At 40.2% G+C, this 20,714-nt stretch overlaps 1 protein-coding gene across 1 annotated transcript in view; it reads left to right on the forward strand.

The window, feature by feature from the left end:
- The first annotated feature begins 330 nt into the window (after positions 1-330).
- khnyn (KH and NYN domain containing) overlaps positions 331-20,714 on the forward strand; it is a 121,724-nt gene continuing 101,340 nt past the window's right edge. The window contains exons 1-2 of the mRNA XM_028793600.2: positions 331-1,961; positions 16,450-16,584. Of these exons, the coding sequence (XP_028649433.1) occupies positions 1,647-1,961; positions 16,450-16,584 (450 nt within the window). The 5' untranslated portion in view covers positions 331-1,646. The remainder of the gene's footprint in view (positions 1,962-16,449; positions 16,585-20,714) is intronic.

Here is a 20,714-nt window from a genome sequence, read left to right on the forward strand (position 1 = left end):
TTGGATGAAATCTAGAAAGAAAGCTTAAAGTATAATTTAAAGGGCATACATGGAAACTACAGTATGTATCGTTATGGCCATCTGTTCAGAATGATCACAATTCCATGAGATCAAACTCCCCTCACCACATGATGGGCCCACTCATCGAGTAAAGTACTTTCGCTACAAAAAAATGGCATAGTGATACAGAAGCTCCTATGGCAAAAGCACTCACAGGAGTACGTGACGGCCAAAATGTGACTGATATCACTGATACTACTGCGGCTGCTCGAGAAGTGTGGCAAGCTCTGTGGTTAGCTCGGCGGCAGCAACAACATTTCGAGAGTCAGGAACTTCCAACCCTGCCCCTCGCCGTGACGTCACTGGAATTCCCCTCAAAGTGACTAACGCGAATGGTTAAGTCAGGAGCTGCAAGTTTCCGCGTATTCTTAAGTAAACGAGAAAGAAAAAACGAAAACAAGAAGGCCAGAGTTGGACTCGTTTCAAGGAGCTTTATTTACTTTCGGTGGCGTCTACTCAGTAAGGAAACCTGCCGTGGAAGGAGTACGCTGGTGTATAGCTGTGCTGGCTGCATTGGTGACGAGAAGAACAACAAACAATGTGAAGTCGCTTCGAGGACTGGGTGCTTCCATTGTAACGGAGGGACAGCGCAGGGCAATGCAGTGCAAAGGGCCAGTGCTCGCCTCCGACTCGCTTTCTTTTTTCGTTTTCTATTTTATTCCTTTTACGTATATGACTAATTCAGTTTATCAGCCCGGTTTTGAGCGTCTTTAAAGTCCGTTTGCAGCGCGCTAACCCTTTCCGTATTTTGGCCGTAACCGAAAAGGTAAGCTGTGTCCGGCTGTACAGTATTTCAGTTCAGTTGAACTCGGCAGCACATGCACGTTCATGACGCTTCTTTCTTGTAGTATCGTGGTCCACACTTAATATTTGACAAGTAAGTCATCGGCTTGTAAGTTACTTTATAGTAATCACTTATTAATTCGTTTAATTTTTTTGTTATTCTTAATTCTGGTTATCTTCCAAGGCTGTGTTCGTCTTTGAACGGCGAAGGGAGAACCTCCGTGACTGGCGCCTCTCGGCGGCCTCACTCACCAACCAGGTGCGCACTTTCAACGACCAGCAACCCTCGGATAAGCTTGGCCCAACCTGCCGCATTTTTCAGTTTTCCCTGTACATTAAAGTTTGTTTTCTTGTTCTGCGGGCAGTAAAAAAACTCACTAAGTTCTTGTCTTATCGGTGTTTTAAATAAGTTTTTAAATAATTGGTTGTGGTTGTTTTAAACCTGATCTTTTTACCTTTTAACCTTTATGCTTCCGTCTGGTTTCTTAAATCGGAACGCGTTTCCTCATCAAGGTTTTCAGTTTTGTTTGTCTTGTCCTACAAACCGGATTAAAACTTCAGCTCTGGATGGATTTATAATTTTGTGAGGATTTACCGGACATCTTTTTTCTAATTTACGCTAATGCAGGCTTTGATGCCCATGTGCTTTCGGTTTCAAAAATACGGCTGAACCTGACAGCATTTAAACATTTCAAATGGATGCAGTTCACTTTCACATCCGCCTCTATTGAACTGTGCGCTGCACTATATGGATGTATCTGCCCTAAGCCTTGCTGTTGACGGTTGGAAATACTTTCGGAATAATGAACGAATATTTTAACCAGGATGGCAAGATCTTTTTACAAAACCCGGATCGATTTACACCTGATCCGAGGCTGCAATGCATCACTGATGATTTTACAGCTCCCGCTGCATCCCAGCAGACCATCTTCACTTACAAGCCTCAGGTGGAGTCAATCTTCTTGGTCACTTTGAATATCCACCAAAGACAAACTGTCGACGAGGATCCAGAGGAGGAGCAGTTGGTGGATGTCATGCCCTCCACTACTTACAGAAAAAGCAGGGAGCCAATCTGGCTGCAGCTGCAAGGAGAAAGATCTGATGTAGACTCTGCCAAGGTCAGATTTTTATTTTTCATATAGAGAGGCTTTGCCGTTTATATTCTCATATGTGAAACGACCCAATCTACCCTTTGGTAGCTTTTGGCAATATGAACTTAAGTTTTGCTTTTTTTTTAATTAATGCTGAGATTAACATATTTTATTTGGACAATGATAAATTATTCTTGTCATGTCTACCGCTTACATGCTGTATATCTCAAAGTGATTTCCCATTAAGATTGCAGTTACTTTTACGTGGTGTTCATATATGTTTTTGTAAGAGAGATGTTTTGCCATTTACACATTTCTATTAGCACACTGTTAAGGTAATTTACAGTTGTACAACAATTATTATTTTACGTTTGTAGCACTGACAACTTAAGAGTTTTGCTCAAAGTAGCATGGAGTTTGGAGTAGTACTAGCCACCTCTTTTTAAAGTTCAAAGCCTTGTCCATTATTTTGTGTTGTCCGTCTGTGTAATCCATGTTAAAGTCCAAGAATTTTCTTTATAGATTGCAGTCTATCATTTATATGAAATAGCACATAAAGTTATAATGATTGTGTGTAGTCCCAGTAAACTGGAATAGTGCCATGCAATAGGAAGAATGTTTCTAAGGCCGAATACACTTTTGTTATTTGAAATTATGCATTAAATTGTTCAGTTAATACAGTATAGCTGAGCATTAAAGCCTCACACAGATGATTCCAAGTTACCCGTGTATAACAACTAAAGGCAGGTTTTCTAAATTCAGTAAAACATGTGGGATATGAAGCATTATCCAGTCACGCAGTGAATTTTTATAAAGTCCATTTGTCTTGGTCAGCATAGAAACAATATAGGATATCATATGACTGTGATGGTCCGGGTTGGCTCCACACTCTCTCGTTGCTACCAGGAGCCTTTCCAGCCGAAACTGTCGGTAGTCATGGACTGTGCAGTGCAGTCCTCTTTGCATAAATGCATAATCCAATACATATATCCATAAAAAAAACTTGTGTGACAGTGGAGATTAAAACAATCCATAAATAACCTCGTTTTTTTTTTAAAGGATATTTAACATCTCAAGGCCGGAAATGTTTCTAAAAACTCCATCCTCTGTGCATCCTTTCTAAAACTGATGTTTCCTCTGCTTACCCTGAACGGGGTCCTGCAGCCTGAGGAGATGTCCTTCCGACATTCACAGCTAACTTTTGTTCACAGGCTTGAGTCACCGTCTGTGCCCCCAGCAGTGTGCTGCGCCAAGTCTTTCCTTGCTCCTTCAAATTCCACTGCCACTCCTCGACCTTGGGCAGGAACAAGCATCCCAAGAAATGTTCATCTGGAGTGACAATCTTCAGCCCCCTTGATCGCTGGCCCTACTCTGCTTTTAGGGGCTGTTGTCCCGGCTGTCTGCCTCCTTTCCTCCACACCCAAGTGGCTCCTGATCCTACTGTCTCCGTAATCTTTTTCCCTTTTTAACCTCTGACTGTTCCTTTTGCTCTTTTCTTTCTCCATTGTTCCTAGTCTCTTTCTCTCTGGCCCTCTCAGCTGTGCAGGCTCCTCTTATATTGGCTTAATTGGGTACAGATGTGACCATGTGACACCTGCCTGATCCACTCACAATTTGCATGTGACAGCGTGATCAGCCAAACACCACAGTCCACCCCGGAGCAACCCCATCATGCACACATGATGCCTGCACAACTTGATTATTTATTTGCCAACCTGTTCAACGCCATGAACCACTTATCACAATGACCAATAAGGGCCTTAGAAATAAAGAAAAGGCATTGTTTAAGTCTTCCAAATAGAGAGGGCCATGCAACTTTACCATACAGCATACATCCATCCATTATCCAACCCGCTATATCCTGACTACAGGGTTACAGGGGTCTGCTGGAGCCAATCCCAGCCAACACAGGGCGCAAGGCAGGAAACAAACCCCAGGCAGGGAGCCAGCCTACCACAGGGCACGCACACACACACCCCAAGCACACACTAGGGACAATTTAGAATCGCCAATGCACCTAACCTGCATGTCTTTGGACAGTGGGAGGAAACCCACACAGACACGGGGAGAACATGCAAACTCCGCGCAGGGAGGACCCGGGAAGCGAACACCGGTCTCCTAACTGCGAGGCAGCAGCGCTACCCACTGCGTCACCGTGCCGCCCATACAGCATACAATGATGAGTAATATAACGGTCGTGAATAATATAAATCTAATGGCAAAGTGATGGACTGAGTTCACAGGCTTGAGGGTGGTACCTAAGGCAGGCTTATACAATACATCCCTTTTAAACTAAAACTGATACAAATGTCCCTCAGCAATTTTTATCTTACTACACATCGTGAAGCAAGCTCTGTTTCTGTAGAGGAAACAAAGTTTTGACTCGGTTTCCTTAGCAAAGTACTGGAACAAGGTTTAAAAGTACAGTTCTCATCAAACCAAATACCTCTTTCAATGCTGGATTCTTTCATGGTGAAAAAAATGTAATAGCATAGTCGATAAAATGAGGTTGTGTATACATCAATTAATTTTGTTTCCATCAGCTTTCAGAATATTTATGATTATGATTATCCAGAGCAACTGTAAAAACACCAATGGAATGCTGTAAGTTTTCAACAGCAAATATTACACAGCAAGTTTAACAGTAAAGAGTAGTGTCATCCACATACAGATGTACCGTACAGACTGTTACTAATGAAACAATACCATCAATACTGATTGTGAGCAACACTGGACCCAAAGCTGAATCTGTGAGTGCTTCTGATAGTTGATTGTAGTGTTTAGCAAAATCTTGTGTGAAGAGTGGCAAATCATAAAAACTGCACATGCACTGCCCAGCCTGCAGTTAAACTGGAGACCTAAATTCCATAAGCTAGCAGCATTACATGCTGTGCTGCACGCTAAGCTGACTGAGTGTTAGCTGTATATTATTTTTTCCCTAAATTTACACGCAGCGTAGCCTAGTGTCAGTGGTATTTTACTCCAGTTTTAGAAAAATGCAAATAATTGTTATATTTGTTATTGATTTAAATTTAATGTAGGTACATTAAACATTAGCAGTTTCACATTTATACAGACATCTTCACATTTGTACATAATTTATAGTATGGAACTCTCCATCTGTTTTGCTCATTTAGAATTTCACATTGTTAGGCTTTAAAATTTTGCTTGTATTTTATTTTGATGTCTGTAAATTTTAATGAATAGTAGCCATTTCTTTCTACTTATCAGAGTGGTTTATTTATTTTTTAATTTTTTTTAACATTTTCTTTCACTTGCTTTGTTAAAACCTCCCATACTTAAATGTTTGATTAATGTGTGAAGTTTGAATTTTTTTTATTTTTCAGCAAAATAATAATTACAAGGCATGGATTTAAATAACAATAGTGATGGCAGTATGCCGATTATTTTAATGTAGTTTGCACATGTAAATGGTCATTATGAAACAGAAATATGAAAACAAAGTAGTGAAAAAGTTTGTTACATTTTACTTTCTGAAGACTGCACACTAGGGCTGCACGATATTAGAAAAATCCGACATTGCAATATTTCTTTTTCTGTGGTATATATTGTGATATTAAAAAATCCAAGAATTTTTACCAGATGACCTGAATAGCTCCATTTTCAAAGAATAAATCATTCTAGAATGTTTAGAGTGATCTTAGAAGGTGAGTACATCAATTTCGTTGTTCCTTTGTAAAAGTGACAATGACAATAAAGATCTATCTATCTAGAAAATAAAAAGAATTTAAAAAATGAAAATCGACTCTTATAAACTTTTGAGTGTGCGACCTACCTGTCTTTATCACTAATACTATTTAACCTGTATATTTTTAGAGGAGTCAGAAAATACAGCAAATACTTCATGAAGCTTTATTTGACCGTCACTACCCGTCAATGAAGCAGGATGTCGTCTAGAAGGGATAAAGAAGATTACAGGAGGCTGTATATCTGTACTCCTGGTTAAAACAGTGCATTAAACTAAGGAGTAAGGAAGCTTCATTTTCACATGGCAAATTAACATGAGCAACGAAATATGCCATTTAAACATTTTCTTTCAAAATTAAGCCTCGTTTTTGTCAAGCAGCAAAATGATAAACATATTTAAATAAAATTATAAAAGTACAATAGCAGCTGTACACCAGTTCCCTGAGCCATTTTCAAAACTTCAGCTTAAATATAATTTTTAAAAGATTAAACTGAACTAATAAATAATATTAATTTGTAATAAATAACACACATTAACACTGAACCATTTTCTCATACAGTTTAAAAACTTCTGTTGGCAACAGTGCCAAAGTAAAATAAAGTATTGGTCATCATGGCTAAACAAGATGAAATGAAAGTTCTCAGTTGTATAACATCTGGTTTCTTTCTTAACAGACTGTTTAGCGTAGAGGTTTCTAGCCAAGAATACCACTCTATCTACCATTGCTGGCTTAAGACAAGAAAGTTGGCAATTAATAATATGGCCACTTGCACTGAAGATCCTATCTGATGGGGAGCTTGTAGCCTGAATACCAATATACTTGCAGGCAAGTTGTGGAAACTTCACCTTGTGTGACTTCCACCATGAAAGTAAACCTTCTTCTTTTTCTGTGGAAGGTGTTAGTAGGAAGTTGTTTAATTCAGTTACACGGCTTCCCTAAGGGTCAGAGGGAGTCAACCTGTCTTGCCAGGTTGGAATTAGACGTCGCTCCTTCTTGTCTGCAAGCAGGACCCGAGTTAAAACTTTCTGCTGCTCTAATATTCTGCTGATCATCATCTGTCTGGCATTCTAATATGAGGGAATGCAGTGGTAGATTGAGTTACTTCTGGGCATTTTCCATTTGGTGCCTTCGTCTTTTTTCAGTGCATTTTCCAAGGAAATATAAAAAATCAAATTTCACATTATTATTTAAATATAAATGTGTATATTATTTAAAGTGCTTATACATACAAATAACTGTTTCTGCAACTGAATATTTACAGGTTTATTAAAAGATGAAATATATAGTTTCTGCCTACTTTCATGACCTGTTTTAAAAATCTATGAAAACCCAATCACTCTCAAGCAATAGATAGATAGATAGATACTTTATTAATCCCAATGGGAAATTCACATTCTTCAGCAGCAGCATACTGATACAATAAATAATATTAAATTAAATATTACTGTCTTATGAGTTTTACATTACTGGTGTGCCCTCCAGTGTCAGTATAATGCGTCTTTAAAAATTGTTCATGAAAATTTTCACCTACAGAATTACAGATGGAACATACAGTGAAAATCAAGTCTGACTATCCCCAGATTGTGTTAATTAAAAGAGAGAACTAACATAAAGGAGAGTTATATTAAAATAATCTAGCTATTAAACAGTAAGGTAGAAGACAGTGTCATTGTGAAAAAGTATTTTTTTTTCAATTTGGCTAAGACAATATGGGTTGGATGATGAATATGCACAATTAGCAGTAGTAAAAGTATAATACTGTACATATATAAATGTTATAACAATAGTGGTATGATACAACAATTTTACTATGTTTAATTTTAGGACCAGTGGTTTAGTAGAACAGCTTAGTAGCATACTTACCTGTGAGATTCAGTCTGTGGCCAAAGCACTGCAGCCTGGTCCGCTTGTTAATGGATGCAACTTTCACCGTGCTCGCTGCGTTGAATGCTGTTATGCAGATTAGGGCTGGGCGGTATGACTAAAATTCAATATCATGGTATTTTTCAAAATTATATCAGTTTCGCAGTATTCAATGGTATTTTTTCCCCATGCATGAGTGGATGTTAACCACATTTTCCACTGCAATTACTGCAGTAGACTGGCTAAGAATAACCTATTCCACTGTCATGAGAATTGTGCATTGTACAAAAAAAATTTTAATGTGCACAAAAGTATTAACACAGGTTTGCATGGCCCCATAAAGTGATAGTTTTCAAGGGGGTGGCACCAATGAAGAGAAGGAATCACATTGCATGACAGTTGCAGTCAAAATATAGAACCTTTTTTATTGAACACATTTTACAAACAACTTAAACTATAATTTTGACAACATATTTTTAACCATCTAAAGAGGCATTTAGACTTAGTAAAATATTCAGAGGTGCTTGTCAAAAGTTGTATTGCACTGAACATGTCTTGGAAAAGGAATAAAGAGTAAATATTTTTTTTGTAAACCAACTAACCAACTACACTTTCTGTTAATGTTAACAATCTCTATCCACTGACAGGTTAACTATATGGATTGTCATGGCGTTGGTTATCTCGATCCACCGCTTGCTTTTTTTGTCGTAGGCAGTACCTCTAGCAAATGCATCTACAAGTAATGTCTGACTCAAGTGTCCTCTAGCTTTTTCAGTTTTATCTGAGGACGTGGGGGGTGCCAATCTTGGTTTCATACATTCATAGTACACCAAAGCATGTTTGCGGCTAAGGTGGTGCAGCAAATTGCTCGTGTTGCCGCCTCCGGCAACAACTTTTAGCTTCACAGCATTTGCAGTAAATAGTTGTTTGGTCCACATCTGACCTTTTAAAACCAAAATCTCCAGACAACAGACACTGCTCCTTTTTTCAGCAAAAGTTCTTCTGTGTCATCATGTTCAACTTTATCGCCTGTTACAGCTTCAGTTTCAGAATGTTCTCTGTCTATTTTCACCGCTCAATACCCCCACTAATACATGTACTCCATTGCATATGTGTTTAGCAGTGTAGCAGTTAAAAAGGTTCCCCCTTAAACATTTTCCTGCTGTGCCACGTTCCAAACGTTGTTTAGGCTATTTAAACTGGTATTGCGGTATAAGAAAAATCCATATCATAACAAAAATAAAAAACGGTTTTCGATATGAACCAGTATACCTCCCAGCACTAATGCAGATTAAATCTTTCTTCTAGACCCCAAGCAGCCAATGCTTCTCTCAAACCTGTTACTTTGTTCTTGCTTTTATGATCCTGCAGGAAAAATGCTTTTTGCAGATAGCAATGTTTTAGATGGAAGTCCTCATTAATAAAGTGGATGTCAGACTTATTTGGGGCTCCATTGTCTGGCTGGACCACAAATCTGTTGTTGCTGCAAAATATTCCACTTTAGATAACCCTGATTGAATGTGTGCCTTATAATTCACATACAGCTCTGGGATAGGGACATGAGAAAAATGTGTGATGGTATAACATACCTCTTGTCAAGCAAATGGATCTTTTTAAAACTCTATTTGTTAACTGTGCTAATTGGTACCATGTCTTCTGTGAGGTGAAATGTTCTTGCGTTAGTAAGAACCCCTTTGTATCTCATCATCAAGGAGTTTTTTGGTACCCCTCTCGTATGGTGTTACACTAGCAAATGTGTCCATAATAGTTTTGCTTTGAACAGATATTTTATTAATCCCAAGGGGAAATTCACATACTCCAGCAGCAGCAGCATACTGATAAGGAAACAATATTAAATTAAAGAGTGATTTAAAAAAAAAAATGCAGGTAAAACAGACAATAACTTTGTATAATGTTAACAGCATTCAGATCTGGCTTTTCACTCGTCATACATGGTTCTTTGGTACGATTTAAACAATCGAACAATTTAGGGTGTACTCCTACTATGTACTTTTGTTCTTTACCATGCCCAAGCACAATTTCCCCCTCCTCTGTACTCCACCGTTGGCTTGCATATACACTGCGCTTAATAATCTATACAGTACACCCCCAAAATTCGCTGGGGTTATGTTCCTAGAGCATAAGGAGAGCACCCTTCCCCTAAGTATGCCCCCAAAACACTTTAATTTAATTTCAAACTGAGCTTAATACATTACATAAAAATAAAGAAGGTAAAGGTAAACCTGGATACTGTACTGCTATGTCTCCTGCAGTGCTAGAATGTAAAATACCGATGTTACCGCTATATGTACTGTAATTCATGCAAGCGCGTTTTCATTGCCAGAAGCCTTAGACCGTGCAGCTTGTTTCGATGGCATCTTGGGGCTTTAACTCTTAAACTGCCACGTACTTGGGCGTTAATGCATCCCTGGACCCCAAATACTTTATTGCTGCACTTTAAGTAAACATCACAATTCACAAAGAAAAAGTGAAATATTAACAGAACACATTTTTTTTCATGCAAAGAGCATTACAATTACTGCAACACTGATCATTTTACACACTGCTAATAAACTGTAAAAACTATTTTGAAAACTACTAGAACAATATATACAAAGTGCAACTGACGCCATGGATGTACAACCCCAATTCCAGTGAAGTTGGGACGTTGTGTAAAACGTAAATAAAAACAAAATACAATGATTTGCAAATCCTTTTCAATCTATATTCAATTGAATATTCGATGTCTTCACAGTGTATTCAAACTGATACACTTTATTGTTGTTTTGCAAATCTTCACTCATTTTTGGAACGTGATGCAGGCATCAAATTTTAAAAGCTGGGACAGGGGCAGCAAAAGACTGGGAAAGTTGAGGAATGTTCAAAAACACCTGTTTTGAACATTCCACAGGTGAACAGGTTAATTGGAAACAGGAGTTTGTCATGATTGGGTATAAAAGGAGCATCCCCAAAAGGCTCAGCCGTTCACAAGCAAGGATGGGGCGAGGTTCACCACTTTGTGAACAACTGCGTGGGCAAATAGTCCAGCAGTTTAAGAACGTTTCTCAACGTACAATTGCAAGGAATCTAGGGATTTCATCATCTACTGTCCATAATATCATCAAAAGATTCAGAGAATCTGGAGAAATCTCTGCACGTAAGCGGCAAGGCCGAATGCCAACACTGGATGCCCGTGACCTTCGATTCCTCAGGCGGCACTGCATTTAAAACCGACATCACTCTGTAAAGGATATTACAGTAATCCCTCGTCATATCGCGCTTCGCCTTTCGCGGCTTCACTCTATCGCGGATTTTATATGTAAGCATATTTAAATATATATCGCGGATTTTTTGCTGGTTCGCGGATTTCTGCGGACAGTGGGTCTTTTAATTTCTGGTACCCTGGTTTCTGGTTGATTTCATACAAGGGACGCTATTGGCAGATGGCTGAGAAGCTACCCAACTTACTTTTCTCTCTCTCTTGCGCTGACTTTCTCTGATCCTGACGTAGGGGGATTGAGCAAGGGGGCTGTTCCAACACCTAGACGATATGGACGCTTGTCAAAATATGCTGAAAGATTATCTTCACTTTGCTCCCTTCTGTGCAGCTGCTTCGTGAAGCGACATGCTGCATGGTGCTTCGCATACTTAAAAGCACGAAGGGCACGTATTGATTTTTGGTTGGTTGTTTTATCTGTCTCTCTCTCTCTCTCTCTCTCTTTCTCTGCTCTTGACAGAGGGGGTGTGAGCTGCCGCCTTCAACTGCTTTGTGCCGTGGTGCTTCGCATACTTAAAAGCCAAACAGCCCTATTGATTTGTTTGCTTTTCTCTATCTCTCTGACATTCTGTGCTCCTGACCCGCACTCCTTTGAAGAGGAAAATATGTTTGCATTCTTTTAATTGTGAGACAGAACTGTCATCTCTGTCTTGTCATGGAGCACAGTTTAAACTTTTGAAAAAGAGACAAATGTTTGTTTGCAGTGTTTGAATAAAGCTCCTGCCTCTCTACAACTTCCTGTGTTTCTGTGCAAATCTGTGACCCAAGCATGACAATATAAAAATAACCATATAAACATATGGTTTCTACTTCACGGATTTTCACCTTTCGCAGGGGGGTCTGGAATGCAACCCCTGCGATGGAGGAGGGATTACTGTACCACGTGGGCTCAGGAATACTTCAGAAAACCATTGTCAGTTAACACAGTTCGTCGCTACATCTACAAGTGCAAGTTAAAACTCTACCATGTAAAGTGAAAGCCATATATCAACAACACCCAGAAACGCCGCCGGCTTCTCTGGGCCCGAGCTCATCTGAGATGGACTGATGCAAAGTGGAAAAGTGTGCTGTGGTCTGACGAGTCCACATTTCAAATTGTTTTTAGAAATCATGGACGTCGTGTCCTCCGGCCAAAGAGGAAAAGGGCCATCCAGATTGTTATCAGCGCAAAGTTCAAAAGCCAGCATCTGTGATGGTATGGGGGTGTGATAGTGCCCATGGCATGGTTAACTTGCACATCTGTGATGGCACCATTAATGCTGAAAAGTACATACAGGTTTTGGAGCAACATATGCTGTCATCCAAGCAATGTCTTTTTCTTGGACGTTCCTGCTTATTTCAGCAGGACAATGCGAAGCCACATTCTGCATGTGTTACAACAGCGTGGCTTCGTAGTAAAAGAGTGCGGGTACTAGACTGGCCTGCCTACAGTCCAGACCTGTCTCCCATTGAAAATGTGTGGCGCATTATGAAGCGCAAAATACGACAACGGAGACCCCGGACTGTTGAGCAACTGAAGTTGTACATCAAGCAAGAATGGGAAAGAATTCCACCTACACAGCTTCAACAATTAGTGTCCTCGGTTCCCAAACTCTTATTGAGTGTTGTTAAAAGGAAAGGTGATATAACACAGTGGTAAACATGCCTCTGTCCCAGCTTTTTTGGAACGTGTTGCAGGCATCAAATTCAAAATGAGTGAAGATTTGCAAAACAAAAATAAAGTTTATCAGTTTGAACATTCAATATCTTGTCTTTGTAGTGTATTCAATTGAATATAGGTTGAAAAGGATTTACAAATCATTGTATTCTGTTTTTATTTACGTTTTAAACAACGTCCCAACTTCATTGGAATTGAGGTTGTAAATCACTGAGCCAACTGTGCTTAAACTGGCTGCATTCAAGTAGACAGATTTAAGTGCAGATGCTTGCAGGCTAGTCTTAGTGCAGTTTGAACTTCATTCAAACTCTTCAAACAAACATGTCTCATGCAGTCAGTTATTGATTAAACAATAGACAAACATCATAGGAGCAGAGAGTGCTTGGGGGAAGAGAGACAAACAAAGCAATCAGCCAAAAAGGACACGTGCTGCTCAGGCTTTTAAGTAAGCTTAGCTTGAGAAGCCACAATCCAGAAGATGGTGATTTATTTATTTTTATGATGAAGATTCCAAGGACGCACCCAGCCTTGAGAGACAAAAACAAAGCAAACCGGTAATCAAACAGCAAATAAAGAATGTAATGAAAACAAATGAAATAAGAAAACAACGATACCACCCCTGTTCCCCTTACAGCGATTACAATTTAAATACAACAAAGCACAAACAAAACGCACACAGTAAATCATGAAAAACAGCAATGGGATGAAATGTAATGAGGAAAATGGATAGTCTAGAGATTCCGCATTGAATGGGAATGTAAAGATAGTCCTACCGCTAGTTCCTGAAATGATCAAGATGGGTTCAGGAGCGCTCCTTTCTTTGCAGGATGGCCATGAATCCACATGTGTCCTGTAGCAGATAAGCTCTTTGTCCACCTCTCGGACCCTCAGGTACCACTCCAGACACCAGATGAATGTACAATTTTCCTTTATTGTACTTCTATACCGTGCACAAAGCACCCTCTACTCCACACTATTCCTAAATAAACTCACTAATACAAAACTCTTTCCTCCTCGCCCAGACACTTCGCCCTCCTACCTCCCAGCTCAGCTCAGTGTCTGGGCTTTCCCATAGTCCTTTTATACACCCTGACCCAGAGGTGTTCCTGTCCAACAGTCCACAGTTCCTTATTCCTTCCGGGTCAGGGTAATAGTCCTTTTCTTCAACCCGGGAGCACATCGTTTCTTCCTGTCACGTGACCATGACGTACTCCCGGGTTATAGGGCACATAAGAACCTACGAGCCCCCCTACAGCGACGCCTGGTGGCCCCCAAGGTATCCAGCAGGGTTGTGTGTAGAAACTACATAGTCCATAAGGCCCTGCTGGAACTCTGGGCACATTTATGCTGTCCGGAGAGCTCCTCCTGGCGGCCTGGGTGTGAGGGCCGGAGTAAGAAGCCGGCAATCCACCACAGTCCTCATGTACACAGACAGACGGCAGACAATCCAGACGCACAAAACGATCCAGGACAAAATGAATAAATACAGGTAACCCAACAGAAGGCAGGCAGACAGGAACTTGAAACACAAATTACAAAAACTTTTTGCTTTTGGTCATCCGGCCCCCTTTTTAAAAGCCACGCTGACATCCTTTGACCAGCACCCTCAGCAGAAGACCAATCAGAGCCACTGCAGCAACTGAGCACTTTGAGCTACATTTATTGTACGAAAATGTTCTATATAAATAAATGTTGTTGTTGCTGGGAGTTGCAGTTTCAAATTCTATTGGCTACTTTCACCATCCCACATCGGTTTTCTCTACAACTGCTTCCTGATCTCTCTACAGTACAGTATTGCCACGAAAAAGCCATAAAAATTGCGGAGGATATTTGCGGTTTCCGCTAACAATTATTAGTTAGGTTCTAAGGAAAAATCCGCGAATGACTGAGGCCGCGAACTCTGAACCGTGACTTTGTGGGTGTTTTTTTTTTTTTATTATTATTATTTTTTGGTGGTTGAGTATGGCAGGATGACACTTTACCATCTTACAGATTTTTTTGGGTGTAGTGTGCAGCACAGCGTTCTGCTGTTAATCGTACTGCACATACAAAAAGATTTTTACAGAGACAAATGATGTTAAGGCACACATTTGCAGCTTTTCTTGCCAGCTACATTTCACATCCACCTTTTAAGGTGAGGATAAAAAAAAAATGTGTTGTGTTTTTTTTTTTTTTCTCCATAACTCGGATGAAATGAGAACTGATTTGTCGCACCATTGATGTCATTTCTTTTTACCAGGCTTAGGCATGTTTGCCGATCACATTGTTCCGAATCCTACTGAACCACTCCCAGGCACACCTCTTCCAAGCAGGGCAGGGCAGGGCATGGTATGGTTGGCCTGGCACAGGGTGAATACACTAGTTAAATAAACAATTTTTTGGGGGGGAGGGTCATTTACATGCGGACAAATGTGCTCAGGCATGATACAAATTGCTAGTGTGAGTACACGCTTTCGTGTTGTCTCATGTTGTGGCAACAGTTGCAAGGCACTGTCAACAAAGTACCTCTTTTTGGTCTACATCATCATTTCTGTAGCCAAAATAATTCCATATACTGATGTTGCATTTGTTTTTGCAAACAAATCTTCCTTTTCAATGTTTTTCTCCTCTTCATCACATATGCTCAGGTCCTTTTGTGAATTGTGATCAATGACTAGCGGGGCCTACTTTGCTTATTCTAGAACAATTGTGATGAGAAGGTCCTCACTCTGGGTTGCAGGATGGGGCAGAGACAGAGCTTAGGGGGGTGGGATGCAGAACTCAGATGGGTGAGCACATACAAGAGACGGGATTAGGATTTCAGACCTGCCCATGTGAATTATCTGTGTTGGCATAATTAGATATGGGCGACTTGAAGTTTGTTGCCCCATCTCATCCTGTGACGCTGTGGGGAGATTTACTCGATTTGCCAAAGCAATTCTTCATTTTCCTCTCAAAATGATTTATTCATAAAATGCTTTGTTAGCACCAAATATTACATTATTATACATTTAGAATGAGTTTCTTTCTGCTGTCTTATGTTTAAATAAACTGTTAATGTGTTTTTTATATAATTACAGTGCGTGGGTTTTGAACCAGGGTAACACCTAAGCAATGAAAAATGGCAAAAAGGCTATAGCCTGATTTTTTTTTTTTTTAATTTAATATTGCTTTACTTGACAACACACATCCTGATATAAGTATATGTATGTGTCGTACCTTTTATTCATTCAGTTCTGTTCATTTATCTAATCCACTAAGCATTTTATAGTTGTGTCACTTGTTTCTACAAGTTATTCTTCTTAACTGACTTTGCAGTAAATAAATAACATTGCTCATCCTATGGTGCAACGTTTCCACATGTACACATCACAATGACAATGCTAAAACAATATTTTGTACAGGCCTACTGTATACAGTAGAAGAAGGTACCGTAGTCTAATTGAGCACATCATTTAAATGAAGGAGTGGACATCTAATTAAGAAGCCCTTTTGAGTTGGGGGAGAAAAAAAGTAACGTACGGTTAAGACTTCTAGAACATGTCAGAGAATCAGTGGAACAGTCCTGTCATAAGCATACCTGTGAGTGTCCAGTATTTCATTATAACTAATAGACTTTTGTGAAGTTTAAGTAGCTAACAGTATGGTTCTTGAAGTAATGAATTTTAAGATCTGATAATGAGGCAACTGCAGCAGTCTGGGTGAAAAGACTGACAAATGCTTAACAAGGTAAATATGTAATTGTTTTGTTAGGTTTGATTTTTAATCTGCTAAGTGTTTTTGGCAGAATAGAATATATGGTTTATGTAAAATATTGATAAGATGGCAAAAATTAAAAGCCTGAAACACTTTATTAGGTAGGAATGCATATCTTGAAAGTTTATAGTGCATGAGTATTTACTAGGGAGCCATTAGTACTAGAGTCTTGCAGATTTAAAGTACACTGCCTTTCTTTTTAGCTTTAGCATTGTTGTAAGAGCCCGTTATTCTTTAACTGCTTCATAATGTTTTTTTTATCTTTTTCCTTAGGGATTCATCAAGGGTCTGTGTACTACAGAGCTGCAAGAAGAAGTCAACTACCCCAGAGATCTTCATTGTGTATTTATTGGCGCTCAGAGTTTATTTATGAACTGTTTGATTAGGGCAACATCTGCTTTTATCATGGTAAGTGAAATTCTCCATAAAATAAATAAAAAAAAAAAAAACAGTTTGTGGGGGAAAGATATCTAGAGTTCAATTAAACAACAGGTAAAAGTATGCATCCCATTTAGGTATTCAGGCTTTATGGTGGTGGAAGACATGATTACATTTACAAAATACACTTTTCCAATATTTGTGGTGAGCTGGTGCCCTGCCTGGGATTTGCTCCTGCCTTGCGCCCTGTGTTGGCTGGGATTGTCTCCAGCAAACCCCCGTGATCCTGTATTAGGTTTATACTGGGTTGGAAAATGACTGACTGACTTTTCCTATATGTGTTTTTTCTGTTGATATGTCTGACAGTGTTTTTTTATTTGAAATGCTGTTTGAAATATTATGTAATGCTGCAGTAGTCCATAGTCTTAATAAAGGTTCAGATCTTATAATTATCATCATCATCATTACTAGTTTAGCTGAAATTTTCCAGGTTTACCGATGTTAACCAGTTCCTCCCAAATTCTGATCCTGTGCATTCTTTGGCCTTTCTGTTGGCCTCTTTCACCCTGGCTATCGCTGCTGTCCTTCATCTCTATCATTACTTAACATATCACCTAAATAGTGGAACCTACCTACTTTTTTCCAAAACCACTCCATTGCTAACATCTAAATTAGTATTTTCTTTGTCGATACTTGGAAACCACTCACATATTTTCTGCAAACAAAAGTTGCACTTGCCGTCTGAAAGCAACCCTTCACACCATGACATCTTTTATGTGATCTCTTCTGCACCTTTTGCACTATTTGCTGAAACCATCACAGATAAGGGCACTTTATAGACATCGTAGAACAATACAAATGTCTAGGAACAATCACTCATAATAGGCTAGCCTTTGATCTCTATACGGAACAAATCTCTATTATTTTTGAGGAAACACATTTTTTTTTGAAGTGGACAAAACTGTAATGAGTCTTTTCTAAGTCTGCTAAATCTATTGTCACATTTGAGTTTACATGGTCTGGAAACCTTAGCTTTAAGAACATAAATTGTGTGAATAACATTTTCAAAATTAAGTAGTAAAATTTTTGAATCGTGGCAGCCGTAACTCATAGCAAACAAGTTAGAAAGAAGGTCGACTTGCTCTGTCAGACAGCCGCCACAGTCTTTTTTCCCCAAGTTTAATTTCTTACAATCAGACTTCAGATTTAGAATCGCAAGGATCAAGAACAACAGATTTAAGAACTCTCTTATTCCATGAGCTATAATCATTTTGAATTCTAGTAGTTGTAGGGATCCTGTTGAATTCTAAATTATTTTTGTGTACCATTAGAGTTCATTATTATTATCTATAGATATCTTGAAAGTGTGTGAACATATTGTAGCAATGGTTGTCAGATGTTTACTCTTACTCACTACCACTTCTTCACCTCACCTGTCACCAAATTAGCTTCTCCTAGTGCATCAAGACTAGTACCATCATATATTGGTTTTCACCCAGCTATGGTTCAGCTAAATACCCCAACTTTATCTGACATAAATTATGGCAGTGTGTATAGGGCACTGTGGGCTATATCCCATCCAAGTTTTGTACTCTTATTTTTGTATCTTATCATCAAGGAGTTATTTGAGCAGAAACTTCTAAGGCCAGATGACCATCCTAATGGTAATATCATTTAGTTGCATTTTCTGATATACCTTTCAAAAGAAGCGCTGGGATGCATCATCAGTGATGTATCCTGGGGTCAACGGGTGTCTGTTAAAACCTCATACCCCCTCACCCAGGCAACCCAGCCAGGGATGATCAGACCCCAGCTTGCATCCTAGCAGCAATTGACCACTGTGCCTCCCTCTTCAGCCAGAGCCACCTTGTGGCTCTCTGTGCAGCATCACAAATTGATTTGACAGCCCTCTTTTTTTTTTAGCTAAACCAGCTATTCTCAGATTTGTCAAGACTCTACAAATAGTCTGGCCTGCAAAGCCCCGACATCCCACCTCGGTTGGCTCACAGTGGGTGATCCAGCTCAGTCTCCTGCACTCCTCTGTCAACTCCTGGTACCTGGCACATTTGAGCTCTTGAGCTTCTTCCATGGGTTCTTCTCAGGGTACCGTGAGTTCCATCGTAATCATCCGTTTGGTAGAATTGTAAAAGATGACCATGTCTAGACGCAGTGTTGTTGAGGCGATGTGCTCTGGAAAGTGCAGCTGCTTGCCCTGATCAACTTTCAGCTGCTGAGGCACTGAGGCCCATTACTCTTGGTTCTGGGGTGGGGTGTATTTCTCTCCAGGCTTAACAAAGTTTATCTTCTTTGGGTGGCATTGCTTGCTGGTTGCCATAGCCAAGGCTACTCTCTCAGCGACTGCCTTGAGCACTTGGTTATGCCACCAGCGGTAGCGGCTGTCTTCAAGTGCCTTTGGACAGCTGCTGAGGATGTGCTGAAGGGATCACCTACTGGAGCACAGAGCACACAATGGTGTTTCAGGCTTGTCCCAGATGTGGAGATTTGCCGGGCTTGGTAGGCCATCATAGATGGCCTGGATCAGAAACTGGACTCTGTACTAATCTGTAGGTGACCCTTCGCCGCTATACCGACTCCCACTTTGTCCATGCTCCCTGCTGTCTTTGACCCACCGTCCTGCTTACTCTTTCTTTCTCCATGCCTGTTCATACCTCCTCCTGGAGAAAAACATGCCTTTTTAACCTTTGGTCTACGAAGTTGGGTCATAAGAAAGTAAGCATGAACATTGTGACCTTTAGCCATGTTCCCCACAATCTGCCTCAGTTGGGCCTCCACCACCTCCAGTGCCTAACTTGCTTTCCATTTCCTGCCCGGTCTAACGTCAGTTACCGCTGCTGACACCTTTGGTTCCCTTGAGTCCCTGTACAAGAGTGTCTCCCTTGTCCTCGACACTATGACCTCTTCTTTTAAACCACAAAACTGAGAGTTGCAAGATGTTACTACTTGCATAGAGAGCTGCTCTGCTGAGGCTGCGTGGAAGGCTGTGCCACCTGCGAAGATAGCTGCTGATCCTCCTCTCCATTGACTCTATCGTTGTCATTGGGACCTCGTAGACCAGCAGTGGCCACAGGATCCTGGACAGGATGGCATGCTGGTAAATCCAGGCCCTGAAATCTCCCTGGTAGACCTTTATTTGTCTGTCTTTGTAAGCCACTCTTCAAGGTTTTGGTGGTCTTTTTGATAGAATTGGTGTCCCTAAGGCTGACATCAAAGACCTTCCTCAAACTCCTCACTGGCAGCTCAGTAATGGACGGAATGGTGTTCCCGGCTAGTGAAAAGCAGAACTTGTCCACTACACACCCCTTGTTCAATACCAGTGACCTAGACTTGATGGGTATGAAGCTCATCCTTGCCCATGCTATGAGGTTTTCTAGACCTTGAAGAATCCACTGGGTTCCTGGCACTGAGGATGTGGTAATCGAAAGATCATCCATGAAGACCCTGATAGAGGGTTGTCTCATACCAGGTTTTGTCTTTGGGCCTCGGCATTCAACCTCTGCTGATTTAGCAACTATATTCATAGCCAGGGCGAAAAGGGTAAAGGAAATGGTTTACCCTGTTATAATTCCCTTTTCTAGCTGATGACAGTTTGATGTTTCGGTCCCAGATGCAGCTCCCATCCTGAAGTCGTTATAGTAATCCAGGGTAAGGCTTCTGATGTTAATGAGCACATGGTGTCTCTGCAGGGCGACTTCCACTAAGCTGTGTGGTATGGAACCGTAGGCATTAGTCAGATCCAACCACAAAATCTCCCTTTGTCTCCCAGGCTACGCGGATGAGCTGAGTGACGACACCTGCATGTTCTAAACAGCCTGGTACCCCAGGAATCTCGCCTTTCGTTAGGGACAAAAACCTTATTAATCCCCAGGTCATTGGGGTATGTTATAATGCCAGAATATATTTATTTATTTATTTATTTATTTATTTATAATGGTTAAAATCTAATTAAAACAGTACAAAACCTTCCCAAATGGTGATCTATCCTCATTTTCTAAAACTCACCTAAATTGGGAGCAAATGAATTAATGAGAATGGGGTGACACAGTTGAGCCATAGTTAGTGTTCAAAAATTCTCTGGAGTTTGCTTGCTACGTTCCTGTGTGCCTTTTTTTTCTTGTCATTCTCGGTTAAATCCACATCCC

The sequence above is a fragment of the Erpetoichthys calabaricus genome, chromosome 2, assembly GCF_900747795.2.
Source record: "Erpetoichthys calabaricus chromosome 2, fErpCal1.3, whole genome shotgun sequence".
Taxonomy (NCBI): Eukaryota; Metazoa; Chordata; class Cladistia; order Polypteriformes; family Polypteridae; genus Erpetoichthys; species Erpetoichthys calabaricus.